Source organism: Carassius auratus, chromosome 10 (genome assembly GCF_003368295.1).
Source record: "Carassius auratus strain Wakin chromosome 10, ASM336829v1, whole genome shotgun sequence".
NCBI lineage: Eukaryota > Metazoa > Chordata > Actinopteri > Cypriniformes > Cyprinidae > Carassius > Carassius auratus.
In genome coordinates this window covers 18,958,500-18,975,326 of record NC_039252.1, presented here as the reverse complement: position 1 = coordinate 18,975,326, position 16,827 = coordinate 18,958,500, and the positions used below count along the sequence as shown (strand labels likewise).

At 40.5% G+C, this 16,827-nt stretch overlaps 1 protein-coding gene across 3 annotated transcripts; it reads right to left on the bottom strand.

Moving 5' to 3' along the window:
- Positions 1-3,715: 3,715 nt before the first annotated feature.
- LOC113110185 (transcriptional activator MN1-like) lies at positions 3,716-15,620 on the bottom strand. 3 transcript variants are annotated; one of them, XR_003293095.1, is made up of 4 exons: positions 15,213-15,620; positions 11,581-14,700; positions 6,166-6,226; positions 3,716-4,995 (listed from the first exon to the last, which is right to left on the bottom strand). XR_003293095.1 is itself a non-coding variant. In XM_026274230.1 (4 exons), the coding sequence occupies exons 2-3, from the start codon at positions 14,660-14,662 to the stop codon at positions 6,216-6,218; spliced, it is 3,093 nt and encodes a 1,030-aa protein (XP_026130015.1). In that variant the 5' UTR covers positions 14,663-14,700; positions 14,963-15,616; the 3' UTR covers positions 3,716-4,997; positions 6,169-6,215. The 3 variants fall into 3 exon arrangements, 1 of the variants encoding a protein (XP_026130015.1); XR_003293094.1 differs by having other exon boundaries at positions 14,963-15,616; XM_026274230.1 differs by having other exon boundaries at positions 3,716-4,997; positions 6,169-6,226; positions 14,963-15,616.
- Between the last annotated feature and the right edge of the window lie 1,207 nt (positions 15,621-16,827).

Sequence of the window (16,827 nt, the reverse complement as noted above, 5' to 3'; positions counted from 1 at the left end):
TTTGTGTAGTAAACAAAATGCAAACATCATGCATTTATCCAAAGCAACATTTGTTGCACTTTTTACATGCAACATTATATATATTTATATATATATATATAAATTATTTTATAGCATATGTTTTACATGTTCCTGATTGTTTTTGGGGATTCGTAAAAGTGTGAAATTGACGTCACAGTTCAGGATAATCGCTAATGAAGGGCCCCTGGTGCCATCAGTCAATCAGCACTGTCAGGACGTAATAAATGCTGGGTAATTAGTCACGTGACATTTACGGCTCAGGTGATTGACTAAAACAATGTGCAGAAGATGCATGCAGTGTGCCTCCAGCCGAGCAAGTGCCATTAGGATGTTAACTAATAGAGGACCGATTGCACGAAACCAATAATAATTCAAAAAAATATCTAATAACTTTTCGACCGTATTGAGTCATGATTTGACGTCCAATCTAAAACCAGAGCCCTGAAGCCAAACCAGCCGAGGGCCGCTGGTCTGGATGATCTACGACCTGCCAAATAAATCAGCAGCACACTTCACATGAACACATTTAATGCAAATGCAAATGTTAGTAAATGCTACTACGTCTTCAATGACATTTAGCGCTTTTACTTTCTCAATGAAGGCTACATATAACAATCAGTCAATTACATCTTGCGGTTTCCCTCCCACCGCCACCCAACTAGATAAAACACATGAAACTCTTTACAACCCATCCAAAACCATTAGAGATAATAGAAGCGTTAAGTGAATCCAAGCAGCCTGAAGCAGCCAATGCCACTGGGTTCCTCGGCCCATAGAGCGCAAACAAAAGGAAGTTTCAAACGACCCGGGTGCACGTCCACCCTAATGGGGACGGAAAGAAAAATATAAGGATTGCGAAGCATTCCAAAGCACAAGAGATGCTCTCCATCCCCCTTTCCTCATACTCTCCTGAAGAAGAAAAAAAAACTGAAACGTCTCTCCTCTTTCAAACAGCTTGCTTTTGGATGAGCTCTCCTTAAAAAGATAGCAAAATCTTTGTTTATTCCCATTGTTCGAGAGGTGGGGGGTGGATTCTCCCCCTCTCTTTCTCTCTCTATGCTGATTTCCATCGGCTCTGCCCAGCTATTTAAGTGTGTATTGTGAAGGCTGACCTATGAAAAATTCAGAAGACAGACAAGAGACCCAAGCCAGTGGCCCTCTACTGTTGGGCTCCTTGGGGATCGCCGGACTGTGGGAGACACTGCCATTTGCACACCAATTGCTGAATCCCATTCTTGAAGCCAAGCTGGGCTTAGATACCCCTCCTCCTTCTCCTCCTCCACTCTCTGTCCCGTTCTCCAGCAGTCCCACCATGGTGTTCCTCTGTGAGCGGAGATGAATAGGAAAACCTGCTTTGGGACTGAATGAATGCACAGACTGTCAAAGCTCTCAAAGGCCTGCAATTTTAGAGCCACTTGTGTTGCATATTAACATGTATGTGAGGATTTAACCATGTGGTTGCGCTCTGGCCGACGCACGCGCTGCATGGGGAATGGCAAAGCCATTGGCGTCTTAAACAAACACGGATAACCCGAGCGTTATCTTGCCTGGAAGAGCGAAATAGCTTAATGTTGGATGCAGAACAAATCAAATCAGTTTTTAATAAGCTTAAGTGAGACGTAATGACATCAGGAGGCCGGATTAATTAAAATGTGGAGTTTGCTGATCGATTAAACCCAACTCTAGGGCTTTCAAAATGTGCAGATCTAATTTGAGCATTTAGAAACTCGTCTGCGGTTGAACATTTTTTCACGTTGGCACCAGAACCAAATGAGTTTTTCGTAAATACATCTAAAAGTGGCTCTCGTAATGACAATCAACAATATTAAAAGCAGAGGTTTGCAGTCATCTCCAAATGGGAAAACTGTCTCACTGTAGCTCCAGTAAATTGGAAAAACAAGAGCAAGAATGTCTGGCGCCAGCCAAAGAAAATGCACCTTCGGCCTAACTGCACTAGGACATTTTTCAGACTGCGTTTCCTGTTAGAGATTCCGTCTTTTAGACGGTGCGTCACTCCTGGGAATCAGAATCGCCATGGTATTGACTGCTTCTCTCGGCTGCGCTGGAATAGAGATGTAAATATCAGCGGAGACGTGTAGAGAGCACAAAACTCTCGACTGCTAATACGACACTGTGATATTGCAACTGGAGTTCAGTAGAAGTTTTTGTTACATTTATGCTCTGTTTCTCGAGATTTTTGGTTTAAGTCAGAATCAACTAGTGGGTTCCAACTAAACATCTGCACATCTGTTGCAGGTCTGGTCTGATCATCAACAGTAATGCTAAATTCAAATAATAAATGCATACAGTTATATAGCCATGCATAGCTGGGGTACTAAAATTAACAGGCTTATCAACTTGTAGAAGAGAAGAAAACACCATGTCTTCATCTGAGGCTGTGCAATCACACACACACACGTATTTGCTGAGGCTGTGCAATCACACACACACACGTATTTTATATATATATATATATATATATATATATATATATATATATATATATATATATATATATATATATATATATATACACACACACATAAAATTTGATTGCATGCATCTATATTCTAGATGTGTTTGAACAAAAAATCTATTTTAATAAATAATATATTAATGCATTTAATTATTGATTATGAAAATAAGTATTTGATTTTGGTGGGGAAAAAAGTTTTTTTGACTTAAAGCACAGAGAAGACGATACAAGTCTCTAAATGCTGAAATTATAGCAGCAGATTTTTATAAAGCCACAGATTTAGGTTTAACTGATCAGCATACTCTGCATTTTAATTAGTCTGGCCTCCTGTCATTATGTCTTAATCTTTTTAAAAACTGATTATATATATATATATATATATATAGGGCACAAACTCATGTCACTAATTCTTCTGCTAATAAAATCCAAAGTTTTTGTTTTTATGTGTTAAGCTGGTAGATCACATTCTGTTGATGTTTATGCAATTATAAAGTTGTTTATGTTATGTTAATCATTTTGCATATGCCTTTTTGGGCCTATGCAGTTCATGGTAATAATACAAAATGTCAGTGTTTTATTTCTGTTCAGTATGAGTGCTGAAACAAAACCAGTTGAGGAGCGCTGAACTATAACATCTGCTTAGTGTAATCAGCACATGTTGTGTGCGTACACATGCACTTTATACATTCTTCTAGGAAATGGTTTCCAAGGTTTCGAAAATGGCCCTTTGCGAACACACTGCAATTTGCACTTTACATCTTTGACCTAGTTCCACTATCAATAAGCAATGATTTACATAAAGAATACCGGAGTAATCACGATCAATACTCTGGAGACTTCACCACCCAAAGCCAGAGGTCTCGAGGCTCGTCCAAACCACTGGAGATTTGTAGCCAAGCATTTCACAAACAAGTCTCCTCGTCTGACTTCTCTTTCTCTCTCTCAGTTGAAAGTATTTTCCCACTGTTTAAGATTAGTACAGGGTAAACATAAAGACGGCATTTCTCATGCATATCTCAAACCCGGTGCCCCCTAATCAAACAAAAATGGATATAATAATCCTTTTAAAACAATCCTCGTCGCCATTTAGAAACTTCAAGCAGTAGCTATGGAGAGCGTGCTAATTTAGGTTTTCTCTTGGGAAGAACGCCACATTTCATAGGAAAATATTGAATGAGATGGCAGCAGAGGACAGAGGAATCGGGGAAAAAAGCATAATTTACAACATATTTATTGTTAATAAGTGATTCATAATATACAGGTTATTTACAAAAAACTCTGCGGACACAAATAACTTCACTTTAAGCTTCGTGTATATCACAATAATGAGAGAAAAACGGAGAAAAGAGGTAGAACAAGGAAACAGAGAGGTGTCGAAGACCAAAAAATTGGTTAAAGACCTTTTTCTCTCCAGAAGAAAACCTATTTTCTTAAAAGGAAAGTCTTTTGTCTCCGACTATTGTCCTCGCTTGAATAGCCTGCCAATTCCGACTAAACATATTCACCATCAGTTGGTTTAAAGGCAGAGGGAAGCTCAGGGTCTCAATGGAGGCTTGGTAAAGAGGGAAAACCCAAGCAAAGGAGAGTTTCGACTTGAAACAATGGCATTCCGATGCCGGCCAGGCAGGTCACAAAGGGATGTTCTCAGGGTGAATATCAAATTTCCAAAAACAGTAGGGAGAGGACAGAACCCCCACTGGCCTTTCAAAGTCAAAAGGTTGACCCACCACAGACAAGGAGCCTGCTGCTGGAGACCTCGGAGAATGGGAAGCTTTATAACACGCTGCTTCCCTCTCGTGCGAAGGAATTCAGTCTCTATTGGATGGCGGCTCGCTGTCAGAATTCTGGGAGTTGGACACAAACCCTTCCCCCCCAAAAAAAAGAGAGAACATAATGTAACCGAAAAAGATTAAACGCAACGCTGAAGTTCACAAATAAAGAAGCTTCGCCGAAAAACAGGGATAATAAATATTTATAGAGAGCGGCGCGCTCTCGGACTAACTAGTTAAACCCTCACTTGCAAGTCTTAAAAAAATGAGGTAATCCCAGCAAAAGTGGATCTTTATAGAAGATAAAAATACACTAAAAGCAACTGAGCCTCGCTGTCCAAGATTCCAGTCTGGTGTGCTTGTGTATTTCCTGTATCCCATTGTCTCTCGTCTCCAGTCCATCTAAAGAGACTCTGTTGGCCTGAAGACTCACTCTACGGACACCCGGAGAGTTTGCGGTTTCTCTGGGGCTAGTAAAAAAAAAAATGTATCCAATTACTGCTGGAAAACACCAAGCCAGCCATCATCCTTACAGTTACAGAAAGCAGCCAGCGAGGTCCCAAAGTGGTTAGAGTTGTTCTGGATGAGTTTAAGTCGCATCTGGAAGTGAGAGGAACAGCAGGGGCCCCTCCGTCCCCCCTCCCCACCCCCGCGTCCCGAGGTTTCCGGACACCGCGGGTGGCTTCCTCCAGGTCCCACCCCCACCCTCACAGCGAGATCGTGCAGCACCTGTGGAGAGATGCAACACACGTCAGTCATCCTGTCGCCGTGGACGGCTCGCAGGAATAGCAACGGGAGCCGTCGCGCTCAAACGGCGGGAGACAGATGGCACAGCGGCTGCGGCTCGTTCTGTGGAAATTAAGCGAGTCGGTACAGATCACCGCGCGACCCCCTTGGATTGTGAGGTTTTTTCACATTAGAAAAAATACCCAAACCAACAAGCTCTAAGATGAACTACAACAACACAAACTCTGACCCAAAGAAATTCATATCCCATGATGCATTGTGGATGATGTAGTCACATCAAAAACACTGGTACAATATAAAACTCTGGACTAGTATAGAATCATAATATAAGGATTATTATACTTAACTAAAACCATACAAATTATTTTCATTACTTGAAATAATGTAACTGGAATAAAATATAAAAATAACCTAAAACTTAGGCAAGGAAACATTTCTCATTTGTAGACATTTGTAACTTGAAAGATAAATAAAAAAAATAATACAAAAAAATTACAAATGACAAAAATAAAATTTAACTGAAATTAAAAATAAAAACTTCAATAGTTCCTCAATGACACTAAAATAACAGTGATTTTTAAAAAAATATATAATTATATATTTTAAATAAAATAGATACATAGTTTGAAAAGCTGTGGAATTAAGTTCTCATTTTCATTAACTTCACATCACTGTAATAAATAAAGCTAAAACTGAAATAAAAATGAATTCAAATAACTATACAGACATATTTTTTTAAATCTAATAAAAATTCATGACTACAATGTATCATCTATTATGATTTTAAATATATTGTATACATTTCAATGTTTATTGCAACATTCTAATACAGAAGTAGTTTGAGAGTCTAAGGAAGCTGACTTGATTACATCATTCGCAATGCTTCATGGGAGTGGGCAGTGACTGATGAGCTTTTTTGGAGCAAATTCTGTTTCCATGGTAACAGCGAGCTCTCTGATTGGTGGTTCGTTCTCTCGGATCTTCACAGAGAATTTGGCTACTAAACATGATTTTTTTTTTTTTTTTGATGAATTTGAAATCACATAAGCAAATATCACTTCAGAGCTCATCTTGAAAGTTTGATTTAAAACAGCATTTTTACTTCTGAAACCCGATCGACTGATATATATCTGATAGATTGGACTGTCTTACCTTTTTTTTTTTTTTGTGAAACGCTAAGGAGAGCCAGCAGAGGAGCGCTCCTACCCATGTCCTGTGAGGAGACATGAAAAACATTACAATCACATCACACACGTCTGGAATGACGCACAATAAATGAGGATGAAACATTACAGTGAAGGAATAGTTTAGGAATAAATCTTGTGATCTTTTTCTGTTTGAACAGATTAATGGAAGATAGACAATTTATATTTTAATGCATGATTTAAAGGGCATGATTAAAAAGCAACTTGACCAAATATAGAACAGGTGTAAAAAGAAAGTCCTATCTAACTCCATTTATGAGTATTTTATAATAATAATAAAAAAATATATAGCCTATATAAAAAATGTCTAAATGACTCCAATATACTCCCTATTCATACTCCCCCTTCAGTCTTGTGTTGAGTTGAGTGTTGTGGAAAAGAGCAGCCAGGACCCTCTTCAAACTCTCTTTTGTGTGCCACAGAAACCCTGCGGTTCATAAAGAAACGAGGGCGAGCAAACAGTGACAGAACGCTCGTTTTTGCACGAACTGCTCTTTTAAACTCCATCTTGCGAATCATCCCGACAGTGCAGACTTCATTACTCAAACGCCGGGATTGTGTCCATATCATTGTTAAGCGCTTATATTGCGAGTCTCTCAACAGCAGCCAACAGAACTGCAGGGGACGCAGTGGGTGCCTCCCCACACAAGAGCGTGGAAATAACTTGGCACCGGCGCGCTCTTTTACATAAACTAGTCCCTCTAGAACCTGTTTTTATATGCTGTTATATGGTTTGAATTTCCATTGACAAATTAGAATGAAATTATTCTAAAATATTCTAAAGAGAGCGCGGGACCCAGGCCAAGGGATATGAAAGAGCTTTTCACAGTTTTCGAGGGCCCAAAGCACTAAAGGAGTTTCACATCAGAGCCCTGGGGCCGTCCCCCCCCCCCACCTCCTCCTCCACCGGCGCGCAGCGGACAGGGATCGCCTTCATGAGCGCCGGCCCTGGATCTGGAGAGGGGAAGGGCTGAGAAAGCGGGCCAGCTGTGGGGCCCAGTCTGGATGGCTGACTGCTGTCTGGATGGCTGACTGCTCTGTCTGGCTCTTAGACATGTTCTCTTGGCCAGCACAACACATGCACTAAAGCGTACGCACTGGAAAAGCAACACCCTTCTGCTCCATATGCAGTTCACAGGCAGGCTCTCGTCACTTACAAATGAGGGGGGAGAAACTAACTTGTTGGTTTATGTTTCTGTGGGTGGGGTTGCTAAGAAGAACCATTAATGATCTTAGAGACACATATGACGACGACAACAACAACATATGAGGTGATGCGGAAAATTTACATCTGGGATCAGAGCTTAATGGATGATCTATCTGTAATGGGCCCGCGGCTTTAAGAACAGCCACAAAACATGTATTTTTAATCTTCGAAGATGCATTTTAGATTAACATGTCGCCATTATTCACTCGCCCTCATGCTATTTTCTTTTCTCTTTTTTACTTTCTGTTAAACGAAAATCTTCCCCTCCACCTCCAGCTCTCTGTTCGGTTGAACTTTTTGAAAAGATAATTTCAATTCGAATTTGAAAACCAAATTATTCCTATACCACTTTTCATACTGCACAGGGTTTGAAAGCAGTGTCACAGAAATTATGATGTTAATGTTTATAGTATCTTAATATTTTCACGGCTAAAAAAATAAAATAAAAAACTAAGTGTAAAATAGAGAGCTTGGTTGGGCATTTTCAGTGATAGAATATAGCATTTTAGACTTATGTTGGAGCTTGATATGAAATATAATTATTTTTAGTTTTATGGAAAAGAGCAGCTTGGACATTCTGCCTAATATCTTCTTTTTCACCGCATTTTTTCTTAAAGGAGCATTTTTGCCAAAAGTCAAAATTTTGTCATTATTTACTTAGTCTCTTAAGTCATTCAAAATCATGTTTTTTTCCTTTCTTTTGCTAACTTTGTAAACATAAAATTATTGTTCTCCATTAAAGCTCAGATGTCTTTCATGCTTGTGTTTGACTGTACCATGAGTCAAACTAAGTAAAATGTATTTTTGTATTGCTTTTAACAATACACATTGTTTCAGAGCATTTTCTTTAGAGAAAACAACAACGTTAATGTTTATATCTTAATTCCTTATAGTTGCATTTAACTGTTTACAGCTAGGCGATAATAGAGAGTGATACAGAGCACTTTGATGTTTTATATATATATATATATATATATATATATATATATATATATATATATATATATATATATATATATATATATATAATAATTGGATATAACATATATAGAATATAGATTTTTTTTTTTTGTCCGGGTTTGACGGTATTAAAATCAACATCCTTTTTAGTTTCATGGAAAAGAGCAGCTTGAACAATCTGACTAATATCTCCTTTTCCTTTGCGATGTTTAATTGTTAAAGACAATTTTACAATTTCAATTTACTCTTTAGGTCATTCAAAATCATAAGTCAAAACAAATATCTTCATGCCTTATAATTGCATTTAGCAGATTAAAGCTGGGTGATAATATTATAAAGAGAGCTTTGATGGGAATTTTCAGTGAGAGTATTCAGTGAGACTTAATGTTGAGGATTGATGATACAAAACCATCTTTTTTCATTTCATGGAAAAGAGCAGCTTGGACATTCTGCTTAACATGTCCATTTATGCTTAACCAAAAAAATATGTTGAAAAAATAATAGTGAATTATCCACGGCAGAATTTAAACTGTTCCTTAATGTTTAGCACTGAGAGATGATGCACAAATCAAAGTGATGCATCTCTGACGATACAGGCCTGTCCCTTGACAAAATGCAAAAGCGGAATTCAATACATGCCAAGACAAGATCATGTTTTTTTTTTTTCATTTCCAAACTGACATTCCTCACGGAAAAATGCAGTGTACCACATGGACACAAGAAGACACTAATTAATTCTGCTCGGCAAACTAACACTCCCAAAGAAAGGTGTGCATCTGCGTATGCAATGCTCAAATTGCTATCCATCATGCAACCCACAGATATTAGCTGTAAAACTGACTACAATTAAATATGAGCCTATATTATATGCAGAAGAAAGCCACAATTACAACAAATGAGTACTTTTGATAAATGAGGAAACGTTTCAAAGGCATTGATGGTTATTTTAGGATATGCAACTTGCACAAAGTGTACACTGTTTACAAATTTGTTTTTCCAGAGCCACTGAGATATCTGGCTTTTCTGACAAACAGGGAAAAGGTTCAAAGACATGGAAGCTCATTTTTGTAAAGGATCTGCAAGTTACACAGCGTTTGGAGTGTACACTGTTTGCTGATATTTTCCACATAGATATCAAGCCCTCTTTTCTCTTCACATCGCTGACGTCCCTTCCTCACAAAACGCATCCCTATACCTGTGTTCTCAGTCTGTTTGTGGAGTGTTGTTTTCAGTCGTTTTCCCCAGGAGACCATTGCATCTTCTCCTTTGTTTTCTGTCTGTTCTGGCCTTTAGTGTTTATTCTCAGAGCTACAAAGCTGTCAGAATATCCGACAGCCCCGTCTGAGAAATTGCATCTGACAACCTTCTCCATTTATTAGGCAAAACAATAAAAACACTCAGAGTTGGAGCTTTCTGATAACGTGCTTTTTGCAGCTTGCATCTGTGCTACATTCGGTCGAGATGCATTCAAATCATGTCCCTGAAATTATTGCAGTTTTATACAGTAACTAATTTCCATTGAGCTGTTAAAATGAAATTTAAAAAGCATATCTAAAGCAGATAACTAAAAACCGGCTCAACACATTATTTTGATTAAAACTGCTGCAAAACTTCATAACATTCTGATGTGCACAGAGAGAGAGCTACTGCAGTTAAAAAAATGATAATAAAAAAATTAAATAAAGTAAGGAACTCAATTCCTGGTGCAAAAGATGGAAAAAGAGATAAATGCAAAAACAGATGTGTTTGTGTGTGTGTGTGAAGGGAATACTGTGGCTATGTAACAACATTTGGATGTTTTAAGTTACAAGTTCTTGAGACACTCCTGTTAAGAAAATAATTCTGACCGTCCTCTTGACTATCGTGAAAATCAAACACGTCCCCTGATGAATGCCATGCCACATGCCTGATTATGACATATCTGATGGCACGCAATTATAGGACCGACGGGACCAATCACAAAGCGTGAAGAGACAGGAAAGAGTATTCTGAGGTAAAACAACACTGAATCTTGGCCACGCGCCTAACGCCTGCGTTTAACCCTCGCGCAGCGCTGCTGTCAGACCTCATGGGTTAATAACGCCACTGCGAGCTCTAACGTGCCTGCAGTCAAATTAAACGCAAACTTGGCTGTTCTAACCTCCTTAGACAATGTTTGTTGCCAAAATAACACCCGTGTGTTTGCTGTGGCATTCAACAAGAAATTCTAGGAACTGGAGCTCTGTGACCTACGATGCTCTTGACTGATATTTTACACCATCGACAATACATTTGAACAGTCGTGTAAAGTTTCCAGTAAATAATTTGATAAGAAAGCCTGGGGTAAAATCACTTACGCTACCAGGAACAAATTAAACACTGCAGACAAATTTTCTAGAAGAAAACTGAAAGAAGTTACTGGAGGTTTTGATTCCACTTTCTTTGCACTTAGATTTAACACAAAGAGGATCTGTAATTGAGATCTGAATGTACTTAAAATCTCAACCACAGATCCTAGATAAAACTTAAATGCAAGTACAACCGGAATCAAAACATTCAGTTTGCATTATGTTAGTCACTTGCATGTCTTGTGTAAAATGTTCAAAAATATCTGAAATATTATTACTAATAATCCAACTAATCTAATTAATCTAAACTAATAATATTTTCCAATAATTTATTTTAATTAATTTTCATTTATACGTTTGTATGTATACATGCATGCATATATATATATATATATATATATATATATATATATATATATGCATATATATATATATATATATATATATATATATATATATATATATATATATATATATATATATATATATATATATATATATATATATATGAATAATACACACACACACACAAACCAGATTAATACTATTTAAAAAATTATAAATTAACATATATATTGTATTGTGACTTATTGTAATGCAAATTGCAGAGCCAAACAAACTTTCTCTGCTGTCAGTGAGTTAATTATTATTTTGCATCCTGTTTTCTGTCAGCTCAAGACTGATTGTTTTAAAGTGTGCTAATTAAAGCTCACTTCTGGGTGACAGATTAGTTGTAAATGGGTCCCTGCGCCTGAGGTTAAGCTACCTTGGGTTGTTCATTATTCAACCATTAAGCCATCAAAGTAAACTCAACAGTCCATAAAAACCCCAATTCATCATGCTCTCACTGCAAGTCAATGAAGTTTACCTTCTTTGTTGTCACTCTGGCCCCGTGCTCGATCCCAGTATCCCAGGCACTTGTCATTACTGGGGTCCTCTATCAGAGTCTTGTTGCCAGGGACATACCAGGTGGCATGCTGCTCTGTCATGAGAGAGTCAAGGTCAATGGTATTCACAGAGCCCTTGCCTGCGACCGGGCTAGAACTGGCCAAGGTGCACTCTCCGTTCAGACCGGCCTGGCAGTCTGCCTTTTTGCTCGTTTTCCCTCCCATCGGCTGGTCCTCAGAGATGCTGAACTGCTGTCTTTGCAGCTGGATCTGAGCCTGCAAGATCTCCAGAGGATGAACCTCGTCCTGGCCCGGGTTGCTCAGCGGCGTCCGGACCTGTTCCATGCACGTATTGTCATTGTAGCCGGCCCTGTTTTCAGAATTACACTTCATGCCAGCTCTGCAAGGCCTGGGGTCCTCAGCGCTGTAGTTGGGGCTGGCTTCGTCTAAATAATCCATGCACGGCGAAACGCCATCAGACTTGCCCACGCTTTGAATGCCGCTGTCCATCGAGGTTGCAAGATCGGGCTTTCCAAAGGAAGGTGAGACCAGGGACCTCTCCGGGCCCTCCATGCCCATGTTCAAAGCAGAACCCTGCTGAGTCGGACTGACAACAGGGTTACCGCCGCATGGAGGGGAGAAGTTTCCAGGACTGATGTGCCCGCTGTCGCGTCTCTTCTTCCCCCTCCCCTTGCCGTTGCCTGTTGCCATTTTTCCCTCACATCCAGACTCCATGTTGTCATTCGGGGAAAGGGTGCTCGCTTCCCTTTTCGCCATCTGGCCCGTACCACTTTGACCTGCAGTCGTATTGTTGTTATTCCCAGAGCAAGGCGTTTGACTATTCTGAGAAGCGTTGCTCTGGAAATACTCTGCCCCTGGGCCGCTACTGCCACTGCTATTTATGTCCTGCTCAACCTGGCCTGCTTTGCGTTTGGCCTCATTTTGACTTTTCTTATTAAAAGTCACATTGAGGTTCGGGGCCCCAAGGCTGGCGATCATATTCTGGCAGGCCGTGGAGAGGGCTGCCAGACAGCTTTGGCCAAACACACTGTCTTTTGTACTGGCTTTGTTCAAATTCCCCAAAGAGAGGGCCCCAAGCTTATTGACTGACAGGTGCTGGCTGGAGAGGTACTCGGGATGGGCGGGATAGTTCCCTGGAGAGGAGCTAAATCCTGGAGGATTGCTCTGGGGGGCTCCCTGTTGAGTCGGCCCTCCAGGAGGGAAGCTGTGCTGCCTCCTCATCGCCATTCCTCCGAATTCAGCCGGCCTCCTGTCTGTGGGTGCGCCTGACTGCATGTTGCTCTCATCGGGAGACTGCATATGCAGAGGATTACTGACATTATTTTCGAATGGATGATGCGCTCCCGGAGAATTCAAAGACTGCATGTCCATGCTTGTGACGCCTTGCCTAAAAATAATGTTGTGTCCATTCTCTGCCTGCTCCAAGGCATGCGTGTTTGTTTCTCTACAATGCTGCTGCGGCTCAGGAAACCATGAGTTTTCTTGAGGTAGGTGGGGGCTGTCAAAGTTTCCATGAAAATTATGCTTCTTCTCGAAATTGGACTGAGACACACTACCCAGAGGGCCTCGGCAGACCATGCCGTTTGATGTGACGTCCCCGTGGAGACTTAACTGTTGCAGGTCGGGTTGTCTCATTCTCTGCTGCTGGCTCCTCGATGCCATTTGTTTGATCATCATCGCCGCGTTCTGCTGCCGCTGCTGTTGCTGTGGGCCGGAGCTCAAGGGTAGGGGGCCTGATGGAAACCCATCCGTCACATGAGACGCAAAGTCCCCCATGGGAGAAGGGAAAGCTGAGGGGGAGAGGTGGTTCTCAAGATTGGGCCGATTATGTAAGCTGTTGCTTAGGGGGCTGCAGCTCTCTCCAGCAGAGCCGTTTGGGAGATCAAACCGTGGTCTTTTTGCCATATTCAAATAAGGCAGTGAGCTGAGGTGAGGGTGATGTGGGGGCTGAGGGGCTAGCTGGGGGACATCAAACACCGGTTCCCCAAAGGGATGCATGTTATGGTTGTTCAGTCTATGTATGGGCCGGTCCAGGTGGCCGTGCTGAACGTGGACCATCGGACCACCACCTTGAACATCCGTATTGTTCGCTACATAGTCCGGAGTGTGATAAAACCGTGGAAGCGCAGGGGAACCGGGGTTCTGCCTGGCGACGGGTCCCGGTCTTTGCTGGGGCATGAGGTGGTGTCTAGCGTTAACCCCCGGATCCATTTTCCCACGGTTCCCGAATCGGTCCGAAAACACGTTCTGCTGAGGTAACTGCTGGTCAACTTTAGAGCCGCCCATCATGGGCCCTCGGGAGCCACTTCGATTACAAGTGGAAAAATGACCCCCGACCACTTGGTTCCCCGTTTCACAATAGGGAAGTTTGTGCTCTGAAGAGTCCGCAGTGGAGAATCCTGTCATGTCGAAATTTCCCGTCAGAGGATCACAGGGAAAACAGTGCTCTGATCCCCCCATCCTGCCCTGTGGAAAAAGCCTGTAATGTTCCAGTCTGTGGGTTTCGGGGGACGAGGATGGCAGGCCGTGGAACGATGCGGCCCGGTTTGGTGACTGGTCTAGTGGAAGACACGGTGCTGGAACGGCATGGGTACCGTTCGGATGGCCATGTGGTTGAAATTCAGGCATTGTGGCCATTCTCTGTTGCTGCTGCTGCTGTGAAATGCATTCTCGTGACTGTGCTTCTGCGAGCTGCTGACCGAATCCTCCTTCAAACATATGCGGGTTACCTGCGTTGTTATTGAAGCCCATGTGTCTATCCCCGTGCAGGCAAGCGGGGACGTTGTCCTGGTACAGATGTGAATGCTGGTCGTGGTTAGGAGGTTGATGGTTGAACGGTCCTTGCATGTGGAGTTGATGTTGTGGCTGAACTCCCATAGCGTGCATATCCCCATGGGCATGAGTCTGGAATCCATACTGGTCTCTATTTGAGACAAAGTTGAGTCCCTGTATGGGGGATTCATTTAGAGGACCCATCATGGGCTCCACAGCTACCGACGGCCCTTTCATATGAAATCCGGCACTGTTATAATTAGAGTTCATTTTCAGTCCACTGGGATTAAATTCCTGTGTGTTTGTCACTGCAAATAATAATAAACAATTGAATCAAACAATGCTTTTTTGTTGTTGTACTTTTCAGATATATTTTTTTCTTTTGTCTCTCTCAGGGGCCCATGTTAGCAACCGATTTAAATTGAAAATATTATATATTTTCAATATTTTCAATAACATATTTAGTAATTAAAAATAATAATAAAGTTTACATTTAGCATGCATGCATGCGCTTATTGACAAATATTCAAATGACTCTAAAGTAAGATATCAGATGACAATTGGAAGTACCTCAATTCCAGCATAAGCGTAAAAACGCGAACTCCTCTTTGTATGTCCTTAGAGCAACGGCACTGAAAAATGCACATCTTAAAAAAAATAAAAATAAACTCGTTTACATCGTTATTCGATGCGTAACTCTCCAAGTCGTTCAACACAAATCCAGAGGAGTGCAAACCAGCGCGCGGACCACATGTCCCCTGTTCACATCTCCAATGCAATGCGCGCGATCCCGACTAATTATTCTATATTAAACACTTACATGAATTCAAAAAGAGTAGATAAATGCATTCAATCGACGGTCCTCCGAGGAGAACTTCGAGCGTGCTTTCAGTCCTGTGAGGAGACTCGATGCACCGCTGTGTGTGCGCGCTGTTTGTAACTGGAGAGCCCTGGATCCCTTTTGTTGTCACATTATGAAATGTATTCAGCACAGAAATTAATCGGCATTTTATTTAATATCGTCCATAAAACACGCGCTGTTCCATCAAATGCTTCTGGCTCCAGGAGGGTTTTGTCGTTTATCCTTGAATCGGATGTGTCGAGCCTCGGGCATCGGCAACAAGTTTGACATTCCCTCATCTGTTCCAGCGCTGATTTCTCACCAATGCCGACACAGGCACACATGCGCAGGGGGCGGGGTCTGACGCACAATGGGCGGGGCTTCGTTTAAGGAAGTCTAAAAGAGATGTATATAACGTATTAATATATAATATACGGCATAAAAAAAATGCGGTAAGTGATACTCTATTTTACGAATAGAGCAAGATTTTCTTATTAACACTTGAGTACATATTTTCCTTTACTAAGTATAAGATCATATACATATATACATATATATATATATATATACACACACACATATATATATAAATATATATAATGGTATATCTAATGAATTCATTTGGTATTCAATTCTGTAAATATAAAATAGTACATAGATTTAATTTTTACACTGGGATTACATTTTCTCACCACATTTTGCATATTATAAAAATGTGTTCATAGAGATGTTCTGTAAAAATACACCCACATATGCATCAGTGCTCGATGTTATTTAATTGCTCTACGTGTGAAATACTAGATCTCTTATTTACACACAGCTATACATTTAAGCAATTCACGTTTAAATGCAGTATGGAATAAACACAAATCAGTGTAAATCTTCAGTCACCCCCAAATCCTTCATATGCAAAACAGCTATATTCCTTTATACACAGATATTGTAGTAAATATGCAGCAGTTAATTAGTAAATTAGCAGATGCATGAAACAGGCTTCATTTTCAAGCTGTGACGAATGGCAGCCAGAGATAATGAATGTGTCTTCAGGGTTAATTTCCTGTAAGTAACCGGTGATTGTGATGTATTTTTAGAACTCACTGCTGCAGCATGGGTCAAATTATTTATCTTTACAACAAAAGCTTTTTAATGAATAGTGATTACAAAATTGTGGAAATAAAACCCTTATAGTCTACTACAACCTAGACGGTGTCCTGCACACCCACTATGGAATGATACAACCATTAGACCACTGAAAGGTTTTATGGTGAAATATAAGTGGCCATTTATTGATAGCTATGACTGAAAAAATTAAACTAATAAAAGGATAATAAATGGAAAGCCATAAGACTTTTGTAGGTCCCTCTGGTCTTTATCAGAAATCTTTACCTGTTTCTTTAGCAAAGCGGAACAGTGCCATCTAGTGCTGCTGTCAGGAACAACACCGATGAAAACTAGGAGAAATTCACGAGACATGGTTCTGTGGGCACAAATTACAGATGCAGAAATAAAATGTAAAAGCATTTAAGACTATTATTTGATTATTATCTAGATTTTCCAGACCTAAATACTTTAATTTAAAAATTACCTGATGCTT

Coding starts and splice junctions, on each gene's coding strand:
- LOC113110185 (XM_026274230.1), bottom strand. CDS start 14,662: ATGAACTCTAATTATAACAGTGCCGGATTTCATATGAAAGGGCCGTCG.